The sequence below is a fragment of the Desarmillaria tabescens genome (genome assembly GCF_030435595.1).
Source record: "Desarmillaria tabescens strain CCBAS 213 chromosome Unknown EV420scaffold_1, whole genome shotgun sequence".
NCBI lineage: Eukaryota > Fungi > Basidiomycota > Agaricomycetes > Agaricales > Physalacriaceae > Desarmillaria > Desarmillaria tabescens.
This window is the reverse complement of record NW_026848300.1, coordinates 2,282,429-2,300,593: the sequence shown is the minus strand read 5'-3', so window position 1 is coordinate 2,300,593 and position 18,165 is coordinate 2,282,429. Positions and strand designations below refer to the sequence as shown.

Sequence of the window (18,165 nt, the reverse complement as noted above, 5' to 3'; positions counted from 1 at the left end):
CTCACAGGTGACCCCGGATCGCGCATGTGGAGTAGCTATGGGGAAGTTTAAAAGGCAGGTCGAAGCAAGCGAGTAATCTGATGGAGAAAGAAACGATTCAGACATTCGAGCACGCCCCCGCCGTCCGGGACGCTGCACTTGAACGAGCCCTAGTGCGCAAACTGGACATGCGGGTTCTCCCAACGGTGTTCTTGATCTACATCATGAACTACATCGACGTGAGTTGGTCTGTGAGGGCTCTTCCACGAGTGCTGATGGGTTACATTCGCAGAGAAGCGCAATCACGACTGCGAGACTCAAAGGACTCGAGGACGACCTAGGGCTCACAGGTGAGTGAGTAGGGATCGAGAAACTATAATTAACTCGGAGCAGACCTGGACTACTCGATCATACTGTCCGTATTATACGCGACATACTGCCCAGCACAGATCCCCTCAAACATGGCGATCAACTACGTCAAACGGCCTTCATTGTACATCAGTGGATGTGTCGTCCTATGGGGCCTGATCAGCACCCTGACAGGCGCAACACACTCCTTCCGGGGAATTCTCGCGTGTCGACTATTCCTCGGTATACCAGAGGCGGCGTTCTACCCAGGGAGTCAGTGTTTGTTCGTTTTCTTTTGCTATCCACGTTAAACGACAATAGCCATGTACATGTTGTCGAGCTGGTATACGAAAAAGGAATTGGCGTTCCGGTCTGCGATTTTGTTTTCGGGATTGCTCATTTCGAATGCGTTTGGAACGGTGTGTTGCACCTTTTTGCGTGAGGGTTGGGCTGATGGGGCGTAGTTGATGGCAGCGGGTATCCTTTCTAAGATGGAAGGTAAACATGGTATACGTGCTTGGAGATGGTACGTCGAAATCGAGCATGTCAAAGCTCGCCTGATATTCCGCAGGCTGTTTTACATCGAAGGATCCATCACAATCTGCATCGGCCTCTTAAGCATGTGGCTGCTCCCCGACTATCCGCGCAACACACGCTGGATGTCGCCCCAAGAACAGCACTTGGCCCAAGCTCGAATTGCAGAAGACGCCGGTGAAGCGGATAAAGACAATAAAGAGGACAGTCCGCTTCACGGACTGAAACTGGCACTCAAGGACCCGCTGGTATACCTGTTTTCGATTATGGACACTGCACAGATACTTGGACTGAGTTTTATCAACTTTTTCCCGACGTGCGTGTCACAAGTACGATGATCGGTGTATGTGACTGATTCCAAGCAGGTTGACGGAAACATTGGGGTTCTCAACTACGGTTTCGCTGTTGCTCTGCGCGTGAGTGGCTCATTCCATTCCATTTGAAGTGACAGAGTACTGACTAGTTTTGCTTGCAGACCTCCTTGGGTGTTTACTGCGATTGTGTGTTGCTTAAATGCGTGGCATGCAGACAGGACTGGGGAGCGGTTCTTGCACATTTCTGGGTGGTGGTGGGTAGTGATAACGGGGTTTATCATCGGGTTGTCAACGATGCACACTGGCGCGCGGTACGTGTCACTATTCCTGATGGCATGTGGCTATATAGGTGTGTAGTGGGGTAATTGAGGTGTACGGCGTTAACGACTAGCAGGGCTCGCGATGACGATGGTTTGGGTATCGAACGTCATCGTCCGTCCACCAGCAAAAAGGGCCGCTGCAATTGGTATAGTAAACGGAGTCGGAAACTTGGGTAGTCTGTGCGTATAATCTCTTTTCTCTAACCCATACCCTTTCAACTTGGATGTAATAGGATGGGATCATACACATGGAAGGAAGCTTGGGGACCCGAATACCACCAATCCATGGCTATTTCGCTTGCTGCACTTGTATTCAGCACGGTGCTCTCCATAGGCATCAGACAGCGTCTCGTAAGGGAAAACAAGAGACTCGACAATGAAGACACAGGAAAGATTGATTTTAGTCGAGTGGAAGAAGCAGCAAGGCTGGAGGGGATAACGTTCGAGCAGGCAATGGAGAAACGAAAAGGGTTCCGTTATTTGTATTAGTAGCCTTGTCTGACAATCAATCACCATTAATATAAACCCATAACTCATCGCCTGACTCGACTTGCCATGGATCGTCGAGTACAGGAAGTTGGTGTTCCTGCGCAACTCGCGCCTGCATTGAAAGAGGAGTAGGTTGATGTTGAACCCATAACAGAACTGCAGCAGGAAATTAAGACTCCGAAGAAGAAAGAGGAGCAGGCTGGGCGCGTACAAGGGTGAGTAGCTATGCCAGGTGCAGTACGCCGCGTATATATATACAAACGATGGTCAACGGTCAATGGACGATAGACGATCATCAAGTGAAGAGGATGAGGGTGGATGATGGATGCTGTGCAAGCCTGAATGCTGGCATTGATATAAAGGCGGAAAATGAGAGCAAGAAAGCGTATTAGATACCATGTAACATGACAAAGTGAGGGTCTACCAAAACCGACGTTGAATGTCGAACGATGAAATCGAAGGCTCGGACAGTGGCATTTGCGTATGGTACAGACAGCCAAGGAATGCAAAGCACCCAGTGGATGTGGCAATGAAAACAGCAGTACAAGAACATCGAGTCCACGACATACGGATAGTCACTTGTGCGACACAATAGTTAGATATCCAATTTTCAAAGGCAAACAGTTCCTCATTGATTGTGATAGCGGCAGGGTTGAGCATTCATGGAAATCACAGAATATATCCTCCAGCTGCTGTAGTTGTCGCGGTTCCGATGACCCTGGCAAAGACGCTGCAGTGATTAGAATCCAAGTGGGAGGAGAAGAACTCCCCATCGGATAAATGGCCCGGCGCATCCGGGCCCTGGAAAAATTTCACGTACCACCCTCTTTTCCCGCTTATTTCGTATACAACGGCCGTTTCATAGATACTAATCTCATCCAATCTCATAGTTATGCCGACACGACTGGACTCTGATCGCTGTGTTACATGCGTGTTCACGCTGAATTTATGTATTTTTTTCCTGTTACATTAGTCAAACATTAGTAATAAATAAACTTATGGAGCCAAATGTTCGCAACGGCTCCAGGAGCCACAGACCAAAACTTGAAAAACTCACTCTGTCAAAGAAAATCGTTTGAAAGTTAGAATCTCTCACATCTCTCGCGGAAACAGGAAGCGGTGGGAAGGGAGAAGATTCTCAGTACGATTTTTCACGTCTTTTTATCGTCCTGGGTGAGTGAATTTTCACTCCGTACTCTTAAGTTAGATCACTAATCCTCTTATTCATGTTCTCATTCTATGAATAACAATGGGTGTCCAATCCTCTCGCGTATATATAGACGCCTGAAAATAGGTCGATTGCGTTATTAACTAACTTGTGATTTGGCGATAGCACACTCCGGGGTCAAAAGGAACGGACCGAGCGATAGTAATCCCGCAAAGACATGCCACCAACACTCACAGGTGATCTTGGTCCGTCTGTTACCCAGCATGTGGGATGACTGCGAAGAAGTTCGTCTTGCGTAACTTGAGTCGCTTAAAAGGCAGGTGGCTCAAGCAAGCGAGTTATCCATGAAGGAAGAAGATACGGTCCAGACGTTCGAGGACGCGCCCGTCGTCCGGGATGCAAGACTCGAACGAGTGTTGGTGTGCAAACTCGACATGCGGATGCTCCCAACGGTATTCCTGATCTTCATTATGAACTACATTGATGTGGGCGTAGCATTTATCCAGGTACTCGTACGCTGATGGTTTTCGTTTGCAGAGGCTCGCGATCACGACTGCACGACTCAAGGGGCTCGAAGACGACCTAGGACTCACAGGTGAGTGAACGAGGATCGACTCGAAACAACACACGACTAATTAGCCGGCGGGGGGACAGACCTAGAATACTCAGTAATCCTGTCTGTCCTCTACGCAACCTACTTCCCAGCCCAGATCCCCTCCAACATGGCGCTAAATTACATCACACGGCCCTCACTCTACATCGGCGGATGCGTCGTCTTCTGGGGCCTTATCAGCGCCCTGACGGGCGTGACGCACTCCTTCCGAGGGATCCTCGCATGTCGACTGTTCCTCGGTATACCAGAGGCGGCGTTCTACCCAGGGACGATGTACATGCTCTCGAGGTGGTATACAAAGAAGGAGCTGGCGTTTAGGTCTGCGATTTTGTATTCGGGATTGCTCATTTCGAATGCGTTTGGTTCGGTGCGTGCGTCCCATGGTTTTGTGGTTGGGCTGATGGGGTATGGAACGTAGTCGATAGCAGCAGGTATCCTTGGTGAGATGGAGGGTAAACGAGGAATACGCGCTTGGAGATGGTACGCCCAGATTGAGAACATCGAAGTTCAACTAATATCCCGCAGGTTATTTTACATCGAAGGATCCATAACAATCTGCATTGGTCTCTTGAGCATGTGGCTGCTCCCTGACTATCCACACAACACACACTGGATGTCGCCCGGAGAACAGAGTTTAGCCCAAGCTCGAATTGCAGAAGACGCCGGCGAAGCGGACAAAGATAATAAAGAGGACACTCCTCTGCACGGACTGAAGCTAGCGCTCAAGGACCCGTTGGTATACGTGTTTTCGATCATGAACATCGCGCAGCTGCTTGGTCTGAGCTTTTCCAACTTTTTCCCGACGTGCGTGATGGGATAGTGAAAAATAGTATATGTCACTGACCCTCCAAGCAGGTTGACGGAAACATTGGGGTTCTCGACCACAGTGTCGTTGCTACTCTGTGTGTGAGTATTCGAGGTTTACATCGATGACAGTGCTGACTCCCGCTTGCAGACCGCCGTGGGTGTCTTCTGCAATTGTGTGTTGTTTAAATGCATGGCATGCAGATAGGACTGGAGAACGGTTCTTGCACATTTCCGGGTGGTGGTGGGTGGTGATCGTAGGCTTCATCATTGCGCTGTCGACAATGCACACTGGTGCACGGTACGCGTCGCTGTTCCTGATGGCGTGTGGCTATACAGGTGCGTAGTGGCGTATAATATTGGAAGTATATGGCGCTAACGATTAGCAGGGTTCGCGTTGACGCTTGTTTGGGTGTCAAATGTCATCGTCCGTCCACCGGCAAAAAGGGCCGCTGCCATGGATATAGTAAACGGAGTCGGAAGCTTGGGTTTTTTGTGCGCGCAATCTCTTTTCTGCCATCCGTTCTCATCCAACTTGGTTGTAGGATAGGATCATACACATGGAAGACAGCCTGGAGACCTGAATACCACCAGTCCATGGCCATTTCGCTCGCTGCACTCATATTCAGCACGGTGCTCTCCATAGGCATCAGACAGAGTCTCATAAGGGAGAACAAGAGACTCGACAATGAAGACACAGGAAAGATTGATGTTAGTCGAGTGGAAGAAGCAGCGAGGCTGGAGGGGATAACGTTCGAGCAGGCAATGGAGAAACGAAAAGGGTTCCGTTATTTGTATTAGTAGCCTCGTCTGACAATCGATCACTGTCATTAGTATAAACCAGTAATTCATTGCACGACTCGCCATGGATCGTCTCGTATAGGAACGTAATGATCCTGCCCAACCGGCGCCTGTATTGAAGGAGGAGCAGGTTGATGTTAAACCTGCATTGGAGCTGCAGCAGGAAAACAAGACTGCAGAGAAGGAGAAGGAGGAGCCGGCTGGGAGCGTACAAGGGCGAATAGCTATGTTTAAGCATGCCAGGTGCAGTCCGCCGCGTATATATATAGGAACGATGTACAATGGACAATGGACGATAGACGGTCATTAAGTGAAGAGGGATGAACGCTGTGTAAGCCTGATGGCCGGCATTGATACAAAGGCGGAAAGTGAGAGCAAGAAAGTGTGTTGGATGTCATGTAGCATGACAAAGTGAGGGTCTAACCAAACCGATGTTGAATGTCGAACAATGAAATCGGAGGCTCGGACGGTGGCATTGGCAGTGTGGGTACAAACAGCCAAGGAATGCGAAGCACAAGTGGATGTGGCAATGAAAATAGCAGTACCAGAACGTCGAGTCCACGACATACGGATAGTCACTTGTACGACACTATAGTTAGATATCCAATTTTCAAAGGCAAACAGATTGTGATAGCGGCAGGGTTGAGCATTCGTGAAATCACAGAATATATCCTCCAGCTGTAGCTGTCGCGGTTCCGATGACCCTGGCAAAGACGCTGCAGTGATTAGAATCCAAGTGGGAGGAGAAGAACTCCCCATCGGATAAATGGCCCGGCGCATCCGGGCTCCGGGAAATTTTTCACATTTATCATCTTTTGGCCTATCAACCAACCGGCTGTTCCTTTCGCTCTGCACTTCATCTGCGATTTATTGAAGGTCACTTATGGTATACTTTGAAGGCACGAATACTTACATAGGTTGTTTTGCCAGCTCTCACATACGAGCAAATCACGTCGATCATCGAATCAATCCTGAGCTCCTGAGCTCCTCCTCTCCTCCGTTTCAACCGAGTCATCCCCAACTACAGCAGCTGTGCGCAGACCAAACGGAGTGGCGACGTTGGAACCAGTTCTTATCCTCACTCTCACTCGATCTGCGGCTACGTTTTATTGCTGTTAAGCAAAGACACCTGTTGTTCCTTTGGCCCTCCGCATTCTACAGTCCCTTTTTGCTATAAGTATCGGAAGAGATCATGGCGCTAATCCTGCTCAAGAAACTACAATATGCCTCCCGTCGATCTCAAAGGATCTTTCTCCAAAATTACCTGGATATCTTCAGTCGCGTGTTCCGTTGCTGATAATCCAGGAATCTTTCTTTTCTTATGTCTAGCCTTCATATCCATCGTTGCATATAGAATGTCTCCACCACTGTCCCCCCGTACCCAACTCGAGCAACTGAATCACGATGTTGACGATATCTGGGACCTATTCAACGCGTCTGGTGACGATGTGGGCCCTGATCGTCGTCGCTATCGTCGCGCAACATATAACCGTTTGAAACAGTATGATTCTAGCTATTGGATAGGAACCTGTTCTAACATATTTTTAGGATTCAAATGGGCGCCTGCACATTTGAAATATGTCTACTCCAAGTTGCGAAAGACGATGCTTCGTGGCGTGAATATTTCCGCTCCGCAAAGAAAGTGTACTTCAATGCGCGCGCGTCTTGCAAGGAGATCGACGCCATCCGAATCAATGTAAAGGTAAATCATGGTTCTGTTTGATTCTTTTTAGTCACTGATATCTCCATATTTATAGATAGCAAATATGAAAATTAAGCAACAGCACTTTTGCGACGAGAAGCACTCTTACGAGGGTAGTGACGAGATTGGACCAGAAGCAGCGACTGAGTGAAAGTCTGAGTAACTCTGATTTGCAATCGAGACCTTTTGTACCACCCTCTTTTCATCACTTCCTTGACTTATTTCGTATACAACGGCTGTTTCATAGATACTAATCTCATCCAATCTCATAGCTATGTTGACATGACTGGACTCTGATCACTGTGTTTTGGCATGCGTGTTCACGCTGAATTTATGTATTTTTTAGATTTATGGTAGCCAAATGTTCGCAACGGCTCCAGGAGCTACGGTTGAAAAACTCGCTCTGTCAAAGAAAATCGTTTGAAAGTTAGAACCTCTCACATCTCTCGCGGCAACAGGAAGCGGTGGGGGAGAAGATTCTCGGTACGATTTTTCACGTCTTTTTATCGTCCTGGGTGATTGAAGTTTCGCTCCCTACCCTTTTAGATCACTAATCCTCTTATTCATGTTCTCATTCTATGAATAATAATGTGTGTCCAATCCTCTCTGTTATGGATATTGGGTACCTGTTGATTCGGTGCATGAGTCAACATATGCCCATACTCGGCCTTCTCGGTCTTAATGGTGACTCCCTCATACTTTCTCTTACTTTCTCTATCCTTCGTACTTGACTCTATACTGGAATACCATGGAACATTGTAGAATAATAATGACTTGAACCTTCCCTTAGTATATAAACTCGTAGATAACATTGTATTAAGAATCTTTTAGCCAATCTATCACTTTCAACTTACCACCACTGCGTGAACCCTCAGCTACGCTTAGCGCTTGCCTTCACCCACGGCCCGTAATAGCTTCGCGCTTACAGGCTTTCTATATCGGTAATTGCTCCGCGCTCACCGGCTACGAGTCCCCTCTAGTAATTGCTTCGCGCTTACTGATCTCTTTATCTCGCAAACCGGACCACTCAGGTCTCCTCACGAACCCTTGCCGGAATCCATTATATTCCCTAACGACATACATCTCTTCGAATTATTTCTACCTGGCTTCGATCACGACATCTCGCCTCGTGCTCGCATATCCGGATTTCGGCAGAATCCTAACACTCTCGCGTATATATAGATGCCTGAAAATAGGTCGATCGTATTTTAGCTATCCTGTCATTTGGCGATAGCACACTCCGGGGCCAAAAAGAAGGGGGTCGAGCGATGGTAATCCCGCAAAGAGATGCCACCAATACTCACAGGTGATATTGGTCTGTCTGTTACCCCGCAAGGGGGTAACTGCGAGGAAGCCTGTCTTGCGTAACTTGAGTAGCTTAAAAGGCAGGCGGCTCAAGCAAGTGAATTATCCATGAAGGAAGAAGATACGGTCCAGACGTTCGAGGACGCGCCCGTTGTCCGGGATGCAAGACTCGAACGAGTGTTGGTGTGCAAACTCGACATGTGGATGCTCCCAGCGGTGTTCCTGATCACCATTATGGACTACATCGACGTGGGCGTAGCGTTTATCCAGGCACTCATACGCTGATGGTTTTCGTTTACAGAGGCTCGCGATCACGACTGCACGACTCAAGGGGCTCAAAGACGACCTAGGACTCACAGGTGAGTGAACAAGGATAGACTCGAAACTACACATGACTAACTAGCCGGCGGGGGACAGACCTAGAATACTCAATAATCCTGTCTGTCCTCTACGCAACCCACTTCCCAGCTCAGATCCCCTCCAACATGGCACTAAACTATATCACACGGCCCTCACTCTACATCGGCGGATGCGTCGTCCTCTGGGGCCTTATCAACGCCCTCACGGGCATGACGCACTCCTTCCGAGGGATCCTCGCATGTCGACTGTTCCTCGGTATACCAGAGGCGGCGTTCTACCCAGGGATGATGTACATGCTTTCGAGGTGGTACACGAAGAAGGAATTGGCGTTTCGGTCGGCGATTTTATATTCGGGACTGCTCATCTCGAATGCGTTTGGTTCGGTGCGTGCATCCCATAGTTTTGTGGTTGGGCTAACGGGGTATGGAGTGTAATTGATGGCAGCGGGTATCCTTGGTAAGATGGAGGGTAAACGAGGAATACGCGCTTGGAGATGGTACGTCCAGATTGAGAACATCGAAGCTCGACTGATATCCTGCAGGCTGTTTTACATCGAAGGATCCATCACAATCTGCATCGGTCTCTTGAGCATTTGGCTCCTCCCCGACTATCCACACAACACACGTTAGATGTCGCCCCGAGAACAGCAATTGGCCCAAGCTTGGATCGCAGAAGACGCCGGCGAAGCGGATAAAGATAATAAAGAGGACAGCCCCCTGCACGGACTGAAGCTCGCGCTCAAGGACCCGTTGGTATACATGTTTGCAATCATGAACATCACACAGCTGCTTGGACTGAGCTTTTCCAACTTTTTCCCGACGTGCGTGGAGTGGGAGAGTAGTAGTATACGTGACTGACTCTCCAAGCAGGTTGACGGAAACACTGGGGTTCTCGACCACGGTGTCGTTGCTACTCTGTGTGTGAGTGTTCCAGCTTTACATCGATGACAGTCCTGACTCCCATTCGCAGACCTCCGTGGGTGTTTTCTGCAATTGTATGTTGTTTAAATGCATGGCATGCGGATAGGACTGGAGAACGGTTCTTGCACATTTCTGGGTGGTGGTGGGTGGTGGTCGTAGGCTTCATCATCGGGCTGTCGACAATGCACACTGGAGCACGGTACGTGTCGCTGTTCCTGATGGCGTGTGGCTATACAGGTGCATATTGGCGTATAATATTGGAAGTATATGGCGCTAACGACTAGCAGGGTCCGCGTTGACGCTGGTTTGGGTATCAAACGTCATCGTCCGTCCACCGGCGAAAAGGGCTGTTGCCATGGGTATAGTAAATGGACTCGGAAGCTTGGGTCTCTTGTGCGCAATCTCTTTTCTCCCGCCCCCTCCTATCAAACTTGGTTGTAGGATAGGATCATACATATGGAAGGCAGCCTGGGGACCCGAATACCATCATTCCATGGCCATTTCACTTGCTGCACTTGCACTCAGCACCCTACTCTCCATAGGCATCAGACAGAGCCTCGTACAGAAGAACAAGAGGCTTGACAAGGAAGACACTGTAAATATTGATGTGAATCGGGTGGAAGAAGCAGCTCGACTGGAGGGGATAACGTTCGAGCAGGCGATGGAGAAACGAAAAGGGTTCCGTTATTTGTATTAGTAGCCTCGTCTGACGACCAATCACTATTGATATAACCCATATTTCATTACACGACTCGGCTCACCATGGATCATCAAGCAGAGGAACAAGTCGATGTTGAGCCTGTACCGGAGCTGCAGCAGGAAATCACTGTACCTGCCAGATATACTCGGCACGAGGGAGAGAATTGAGGCACTAAGCCGCTTTATCGAGAAATCAGGAGCATTCACGAGGACAGGAGAGACACGAGTGCCAAGGGTAGCCCCAGAATTTCAAGAGGAAGAGAGAGAATGGTGGGAGGACGAAGAAGAGGACTCGGAGGACGAGCACGGGTAACCCGCAGGAAGAAACAACCCCCACGAGCCCTACTACCACGCCACGCACTACGAAGACGCTTATCAATCTCACGGCCACGGCCAACCGCAGACACAGACGCCTGCCCGAAGTGAGGGCAAACCACTACAGTTCGTTGTTGCACTCCACACACAACGCCAACACACCCGTATACTGAAAACAGGCATGGCATCTGTACAAGCACAAGAGTCGGTCATGAAGAAGGTACTAGTTGAGAGTGAAACACAGAGTATAGTAAAGAAATACGTACTCCTCAGTCTGACGACGGTGGTGAGGAGAAACAAAAAGAAAAGAAAGGTCCATGGTCACGTGCAGAATAACGCGTAAGGGGATGATCACCGTCGTGCCGATCGGATCAGTCCATCATCCAACATTCAGGGCTGAGGTCGAGTCAGAGCTCAGGCAAGGCTCAGGATAATAACCAGCCCTCCGGCCCGCTATTGCGATCAAGCTACAAGGGCAAGCTCATAACTTCACCTGCACCCGAACTCGTGATCCAGCTGAGCCTCAGCCTGTTGAACCTAATGTCGATGTAAAAAAAACCAGCCGACGCGTAATTTCACCGAGCACTGAAGGCATACCGGTTGAAATCTAGTCAGCGGAGCAGAGCCAATCTTTCCCGAAGACGAGGAAGAACAAAGCGCACAATCCGCTGCACCTGTGTCTGTTATCAAGGACGTGCCTAAGCCGCAGGGTTGAAATTCGAGCTAACTGAAGAAGAACGATCCGTTACTAGCAAGCGAAGAATGATTAAGTGCTTTCTTCCTCCGTCGAACAAGTCAGCTGAGGAAGCACCCGAAGCCGCAACCAAGTGATTGCTACTGATTCCGTCGAAGAATCCACAAAGAAGAATGTCTTGTTCCAACTTATCGGAATACCAGCGACGTAAGTTGCTACCTTGCCTTCTCAAGCATCACGACTCCCTATTGGACTCCTTTATATATATTCTAAGAAGCTGACTGTCGATATTATCACTAATCCTCTTACTCATGTTCTCATTCTATGTATATCCAATCCTCTCATGCATATATAGACGCCCACAAATAGACTGATTGCATTATTAGTTTGTAGCGATGACCGGTGATTCGATGATAGCGCACATCGGGGTCAGAACAAACGGACCCAACGATAGACTTCTCCTCCAACCCTGGAAATAGATCTTACAGCTGACATGCCCAGTCCTGGACCCTCTGTTTCCCCACAGGCGGGGAAACTGCGGGGAAACTTGGATATTCGCTGTCATGCGTAATTTATCACTTGGGTAGCAGGCAGGCAAGAGTCCTAGCTTAAAAAGTAGGCTGCTCGAACAAGCGAGTAATCAATCCATGATGGAGAAAAATTCCATCCAGACGTTCGAGGAGGTCCCTACCGTCAGGGATGCAACACTCGAACGGGCGTTGGTGCGCAAACTCGACATGCGGGTCCTCCCAACAGTGTTCCTGATCTTCGTCATGAACTACATCGACGTACGCGCGACGTTTATCCATGCCTTCATACATTAATGGTTTGCGTCTATAGAGGAATGGGATCACGACTGCACGGCTCAAAGGACTCGAAGACGACCTAGGACTCACCGGTGAGTGAGAATCAATAACGTCGAACGTCCACCAACTCACCAGGGGAGCGCAGGCCTCCAATACTCAATAATCCTCTCCGTCCTCTATGCAACATACTGCCCAGCCCAAATCCCCTCCAACATGGCACTCAACTACATCACACGGCCCTCACTCTACATTGGCGGATGCGTCGTTCTCTGGGGCCTCATCAGCGCCATGACAGGTGTGACACACTCCTTCCGGGGAATCCTGGCATGTCGATTGTGTCTGGGTATACCAGAGGCGGCGTTCTACCCAGGTGCGACGTACATGCTGTCGAGGTGGTATACGAAGAAGGAATTGGCGTTTCGGTCAGCGATTTTGTATTCAGGACTGCTCATCTCGAATGCATTTGGTTCAGTGCGTACACCACACTCGAACGATTCCGTGAGAATTGGACTGATAGGGCGTTAGTTGATGGCAGCGGGTATCCTCGGAGAGATGGAAGGTAAACGAGGAATACGCGCTTGGAGGTGGTACGCCCAAATTGGGCATGTCAAAACTCCAACTGACGCTTTGCAGGCTGTTTTACATCGAAGGATCCATCACGATTTGCGTCGGCCTCTTGAGCATGTGGCTTCTCCCCGACTACCCACACAACACACGCTGGATGTCGCCCCAAGAACAACGACTAGCGCAAGCCCGGCTTGCAGAAGATGCCGGTGAAGCAGATAAAGACAACAAAGAAGACAGCCCTCTGCACGGACTGAAACTGGCGCTCAAGGACCCGCTGGTGTACGTGTTCTCGATTATGAATGTAGCATAGTTGCTTGGACTGAGTTTTGTCAACTTTTTCCCGACGTGAGTGCAAGTATTGCGACGGCGGTTTATATGGCTGACGCTAAGCAGGTTGACGGAAACACTGGGGTTCTCGACTACGGTGTCACTATTGCTCTGCGCGTAAGTCGTCCCAGTTACATCGTCCGTAGTGCTGATTGACCGCAGACCTCCATGGGTATTCTCTGCAATCATATGTTGCTTGAACGCATGGCATGCAGACCGGACTGGAGAACGGTTCTTCCACATTTCTGGGTGGTGGTGGGGCGTCATGGCGGGGTTCATCATCGGATTGTCGACAATGCACACCGGTGCGCGATATGTATCACTATTCCTGATGGCTTGTGGCTATGGAGGTGAGTAGCAGTGGTGTACTGGAGATGTGTAGCGCTAACGACTAGCAGGGTTCGCGATGACACTAGTATGGGTATCCAATGTTGTCACTCGTCCACCAGCAAAGAGAGCCGCCGCGATCGGCCTAGTAAATGGAATCGGAAACCTAGGAAACCTGTACGTGCAAATCCCTTCTCCAGCCCATCTCCTTCTCACTCCTTCGTAGGATGGGATCATACACGTGGAAAGCATCCTGGGGACCCGGATACCACCAATCCATGGCTATCTCGCTCGCCGCACTTGCATTCAGCACCCTACTCTCCGTCGGCATCAGACAGAGTCTCGTAAAAGAGAACAAGAGACTCGACAAAGAAGACACCAGCAAGATTGATGTGGCTCGGGTGGAAGAAGCAGCAAGGCTGGAGGGAATAACGTTCGAGCAGGCAATGGAGAAACGAAAAGGATTCCGGTATTTGTATTAGTACTCGTCTGACAATCCATAAACCAGTAAGTAACACATTGCACATCTCAACTTTGGCAAAGTTGGTGCTTATGCAAAGTTACCTTGCATAAGTGTTCCGGTAAGTAGAGTCCTAGGGACTGGATCGTTCTCACCCAAGAACTTGACGTTTCTTAAAAAAACCGTAACGGCACTGAACTTGAGAATTGTGTCTGGCTGCTTACTATTCAAGTTTCGTTCGAACTAGTCCGACCATGATCAAACGTCAATATAGCTGTCGCAGTGAACGTCACCTTTGCGACATCAAATCAAAAATGAGTGAAGTAGTCGAGTTCAAATAAACGCACCGGCATCTAGCCATGACGTTGGTTCAATGATCGAATGTTGCAAGCTGAACGTGCTAGTATTCCAGTAACATCTTAGTTATGCAGGGAAGAGAGAAGAGCATACTGTATCCGTCAAGACGACAGTACGTGCGATTTTCATATCTTCTGAACCTGGACCGCGAGCATCGACGTGTGTCCCTTCCATGAAGCTGGGCTCCCTCTCAGGCTCAGTTCTGAATCCTATTGCCTCTCCATATTCACAGAGCGAGATTGGAAGTATGTGACGATGGTACGTTAAAGAGGTCAAAACGAACGGGCCGATTCTCCTTCAACCCTACAAATAGATCCTGCAGCTGACCTGCCCTCCCCCCGGACCGTCTGTTTCCCCACATGTGGGGGAACTGCGGGGAAGCTTGGTTAAAAGGCAGGCACTGGCAAGCGAGCCATCAAATCAACGATGGAGAAAGATACCATCCAGACTGAGACGTTCGACGCCCCCGTCCGGGACGCTGCACTCGAACGAGCCCTAGTACGCAAACTGGACATGCGAGTCGTCCCAACGGTGTTCTTGATCTTCATCATGAACTACATCGACGTGAGCCTGCTCACCGAGGCCCTCGCACGAGTGCTGATTTTCGCAGCGGAACGGGATCACGACTGCACGACTCAAAGGGCTCGAGGACGACCTGGGACTCACTGGTAAGTGAGAGATTTCGCAATAACCATGATCATCCACCAACTCGTCTCGGCGGTGGCAGACCTCCAATACTCAATAATCCTCTCCGTCCTCTATGCAACCTACTGCCCAGCCCAGATCCCCTCCAACATGGCACTAAACTACATCACACGGCCCTCACTCTACATCGGCGGATGCGTCGTCCTCTGGGGCCTTATCAGCGCCTTGACAGGCGTGACGCACTCCTTCCGCGGGATCCTCGCATGTCGATTGTGTCTGGGTATACCAGAGGCGGCGTTCTACCCAGGGGCGATGTACATGCTGTCGAGATGGTATACGAAGAAGGAACTGGCATTCCGATCGGCGATCTTGTATTCAGGATTGCTCATCTCGAATGCGTTTGGAACGGTGTGTTGCGTGCTTTTGTTTTGTGAGGGCTGGGCTGAGCTGATGAGGTGTAGTTGATGGCAGCGGGTATTCTTGGTGAGATGGAGGGTAAACGAGGAATCCGCGCTTGGAGATGGTATGTCGCGGTCCAAATTGAGAGCAGGGAAGCTCGACTAAAATCCTGCAGGCTGTTTTACATCGAAGGATCCATCACGATCTGTATCGGACTCTTGAGCATGTGGCTACTCCCCGACTACCCACACAACACACGCTGGATGTCGCCCCAAGAACAACGACTAGCACAAGCCCGGCTCGCAGAAGACGCCGGGGAAGCAGATAAGGACAACAAAGAGGACAGCCCCTTGCATGGACTGAAGCTCGCGCTCAAGGACCCGCTGGTATACGTTTTCTCGATTATGAACGTTGCGCAATTGCTTGGGTTGAGTTTCGTAAACTTTTTCCCGACGTGCGTGCAAAGGGAGACCAGTGGTATATGTGGGGCTGACACTTAGCAGGTTGACGGAAACGCTGGGGTTCTCGACTACAGTGTCGTTGTTGCTCTGCGCGTAAGCCGTCCCAGTGACATCGACAGAGCTAATTGTTTGCAGGCCTCCATGGGTCTTCTCTGCAATCGCGTGTTGCTTGAATGCCTGGCACGCCGACCGGACTGGGGAACGGTTCTTCCACATTTCTGGGTGGTGGTGGGGCGTGATGACGGGATTCATTATCGGATTGTCGACAATGCACACCGGTGCACGGTACGTATCGCTATTCCTGATGGCGTGTGGCTATGTAGGTGAGCAGTGGCGTTCTATAATGTTGGAGGTGTGTGGCGCTAACGAGCCAACAGGATTTGCGATGACGCTTGTATGGGTGTCAAATGTCGTCGTCCGTCCGCCAGCAAAAAGGGCTGCCGCGATGGGCATCGTAAACGGAATCGGAAATCTAGGAAACCTGTACGTGAAAGCCCTTCTCCAGTCCATTCCCTTCCAACTTGGTCGCCCTTAGGATGGGATCATACACGTGGAAAGCAGACTGGGGACCCAAATACCACCAATCCATGGCTATTTCGCTCGCTGCACTTGCATTCAGCACCCTACTCTCCATAGGCATCAGACAGAGCCTCGTACGGAAGAACAAGAGGCTCGACAAGGAAGACACTGTAAATATTGATGTGAATCGGGTGGAAGAAGCAGCTCGACTGGAGGGGATAACGTTCGAGCAGGCGATCGAGAAACGGAAAGGGTTCCGTTATTTGTATTAGGTAAATAAGTAGCCTCGTCTGACACTCACTGTTAGTGTAAACCAGTATTTCATTGCGCGACTCGCCATGGATCATCGATATCTTGTACAAGAACTTAATATTGATCCTTCTGAACAGAGACGTAACGACGTACTTGCCTTGTATTGTGTCCTTCGAGTCCTGCTATTTTGTTCAACGAAGTTCTGCACCCATCGGAGTTTGATCGGAGATCAAAATGGACTTGTATCCTGCCACTGTCGACAATGAAACCTCTCTCTAGTTTCCTTCGCTCCTGTCACCTCCATTGCAGAGCTACTTCTTGGATTGGCCCTATGCAGTATTCCAACCCCAACTCCTAGTCTTAATAAAAAGATGGGCTGTTTTTGTGCTTCTGATAAATAAATCACCTTTTCCGCTACATTTTCAGTGCATTACATTTTCCTGAGTCTGTTTCTTCCGGACCACGTAGTGAAGTTAGCGAGGCCACTTTCTTGCTCGCCTGTGCGTCGACTGCTATCTGTTGATCAACGATTACCAATTCGATCCATGACCTACTCCTTTCGAACAACATTCCCTGTACACCACCGGTCCAGCGCGTCGGCCCTTATGACAGATTAATCACATTTTGGTTCCGACAGTGTCCGTCAGAGGAGTCTCCTCATTTCTTGCCAGCTTCTGCTGAGTCGACTGTCAAGGCTCCGTAAGCAGGGCCGCATTGATCCTTATAATTTGCCTATAATCTGAGGGGAACAATACCTCGGTGCGGTGCTGTATTGTCCAAACGAGCTTTGGAACAACAGCTAGCTCGATTCAGATCTGTGCAGTCCTTTCCGCGAGACTGCATACACTACGATTTGCTGATTGGACTAGCTTCGCTATATAACTGTAGGTACTGGACAGCGACACGACCTACAGCCATGATACGTGTGAGTCACAGATGGTTCTTCCGTATTCCCGCAGTCCTTGATTCGTCGTGTTCAGCGGTCGCGACCTGAAGCATCCGAGATCCCAGGTCCATGCAGGCTGAACCGACTGGTAGCTACAGGAAAAAGAGTCTTAAAGTTGTTTGCGACCCGTGCGTACACGCCACCATTGTGCGTTCTATACTTGAATCACGAGATCACTATCATCTCACAGTATACCATCCAGGGCGCATGGCAGATAGAGCTCTATGCCGTAATGGATGCCAGTAAAGATAAAAGCGCAGGATATGCTCCGTGAAGCCCTATTACTTGGTCGCTGTGAATTCAAGGAGCCGATATTTAGTGGACGTGTAGAATATCCATGACTATGGAATATTCTCAACTGAAAGTGTTACGAATCGCGGTGAGGGTTGGGCTACGCACGTTCACTCCAAGTACAACGAAAGAACCACGCCTAATGCCGAGGACTGTTATCTCTCGTTGATGGAACATGCATCATGCCGCCAGTTTTCAAAACAGCAGAGCCATATCTTGTACCTCTCTCTGCTGCCCGAGGGAGTATTTCCCTAATTTTTGCATACATCCAACTTGTCTTGCACCTCTATGAGGCGCTGAGATGTCTTCCGTAGGCGTGGAACCGAATTGTTCTCCGACGGTATGGATGTCTCAACATGGTTGGGTCATGATGACTGACGATACCGGCACACATCAATATCATTGGACAGTGAGCTCGGCGCACTCTTCTCCGGTTTGTCTTC

At 49.6% G+C, this 18,165-nt stretch overlaps 6 protein-coding genes across 6 annotated transcripts; all 6 read left to right on the top strand.

The window, feature by feature from the left end:
• Positions 1-80: 80 nt before the first annotated feature.
• Positions 81-1,984, top strand: EV420DRAFT_1634271 (major facilitator superfamily domain-containing protein; the record flags this gene model as incomplete). Its single annotated transcript, XM_060476299.1, has 10 exons — positions 81-218; positions 272-329; positions 373-600; positions 649-746; positions 792-853; positions 899-1,177; positions 1,227-1,277; positions 1,337-1,524; positions 1,570-1,675; positions 1,729-1,984. 10 exons carry the CDS (start codon positions 81-83, stop codon positions 1,982-1,984), a joined length of 1,464 nt encoding a protein of 487 aa, XP_060339656.1.
• A 1,205-nt stretch (positions 1,985-3,189) lies between these two features.
• On the top strand, positions 3,190-5,694 carry EV420DRAFT_1742395 (major facilitator superfamily domain-containing protein; the record flags this gene model as incomplete). Its single annotated transcript, XM_060480044.1, has 12 exons — positions 3,190-3,658; positions 3,690-3,747; positions 3,792-4,132; positions 4,184-4,245; positions 4,291-4,569; positions 4,621-4,671; positions 4,702-4,745; positions 4,774-4,908; positions 4,959-5,064; positions 5,115-5,280; positions 5,453-5,613; positions 5,640-5,694. Exons 1-12 carry the CDS (start codon positions 3,497-3,499, stop codon positions 5,692-5,694), a joined length of 1,620 nt encoding a protein of 539 aa, XP_060339655.1. The 5' UTR covers positions 3,190-3,496.
• A 746-nt stretch (positions 5,695-6,440) lies between these two features.
• On the top strand, positions 6,441-7,462 carry EV420DRAFT_72416 (uncharacterized protein). The gene is made up of 3 exons (XM_060483217.1): positions 6,441-6,871; positions 6,919-7,072; positions 7,128-7,462. Exons 1-3 carry the CDS (start codon positions 6,594-6,596, stop codon positions 7,221-7,223), a joined length of 528 nt encoding a protein of 175 aa, XP_060339654.1. The 5' UTR covers positions 6,441-6,593; the 3' UTR covers positions 7,224-7,462.
• A 698-nt stretch (positions 7,463-8,160) lies between these two features.
• Positions 8,161-10,662, top strand: EV420DRAFT_1757531 (major facilitator superfamily domain-containing protein). The gene is made up of 8 exons (XM_060480514.1): positions 8,161-8,626; positions 8,679-8,736; positions 8,795-9,120; positions 9,367-9,557; positions 9,607-9,657; positions 9,707-9,894; positions 9,945-10,363; positions 10,419-10,662. Exons 1-7 carry the CDS (start codon positions 8,486-8,488, stop codon positions 10,352-10,354), a joined length of 1,365 nt encoding a protein of 454 aa, XP_060339653.1. The 5' UTR covers positions 8,161-8,485; the 3' UTR covers positions 10,355-10,363; positions 10,419-10,662.
• A 1,353-nt stretch (positions 10,663-12,015) lies between these two features.
• On the top strand, positions 12,016-13,874 carry EV420DRAFT_1634268 (major facilitator superfamily domain-containing protein; the record flags this gene model as incomplete). Its single annotated transcript, XM_060476298.1, has 10 exons — positions 12,016-12,153; positions 12,206-12,263; positions 12,317-12,642; positions 12,697-12,758; positions 12,805-13,015; positions 13,049-13,083; positions 13,132-13,182; positions 13,228-13,415; positions 13,464-13,569; positions 13,619-13,874. 10 exons carry the CDS (start codon positions 12,016-12,018, stop codon positions 13,872-13,874), a joined length of 1,431 nt encoding a protein of 476 aa, XP_060339652.1.
• A 761-nt stretch (positions 13,875-14,635) lies between these two features.
• Positions 14,636-16,505, top strand: EV420DRAFT_1256727 (major facilitator superfamily domain-containing protein; the record flags this gene model as incomplete). Its single annotated transcript, XM_060466785.1, has 9 exons — positions 14,636-14,773; positions 14,820-14,877; positions 14,937-15,262; positions 15,316-15,377; positions 15,429-15,707; positions 15,757-15,807; positions 15,850-16,037; positions 16,092-16,197; positions 16,250-16,505. 9 exons carry the CDS (start codon positions 14,636-14,638, stop codon positions 16,503-16,505), a joined length of 1,464 nt encoding a protein of 487 aa, XP_060339651.1.
• Positions 16,506-18,165: the final 1,660 nt, after the last annotated feature.

Excerpts from the sequence above, each read along its gene's own strand:
- EV420DRAFT_72416 (XM_060483217.1), top strand. The coding sequence starts at position 6,594 with ATGCCTCCCGTCGATCTCAAAGGATCTTTCTCCAAAATTACCTGGATA. Across the intron at positions 6,872-6,918 it reads ACATATAACCGTTTGAAACA|GATTCAAATGGGCGCCTGCA; the intron begins GTATGATTCTAG and ends ACATATTTTTAG. Across the intron at positions 7,073-7,127 it reads CCATCCGAATCAATGTAAAG|ATAGCAAATATGAAAATTAA; the intron begins GTAAATCATGGT and ends CCATATTTATAG.
- EV420DRAFT_1757531 (XM_060480514.1), top strand. The coding sequence starts at position 8,486 with ATGAAGGAAGAAGATACGGTCCAGACGTTCGAGGACGCGCCCGTTGTC. Across the intron at positions 8,627-8,678 it reads CCATTATGGACTACATCGAC|AGGCTCGCGATCACGACTGC; the intron begins GTGGGCGTAGCG and ends TTTCGTTTACAG. Across the intron at positions 9,658-9,706 it reads GTGTCGTTGCTACTCTGTGT|ACCTCCGTGGGTGTTTTCTG; the intron begins GTGAGTGTTCCA and ends TCCCATTCGCAG.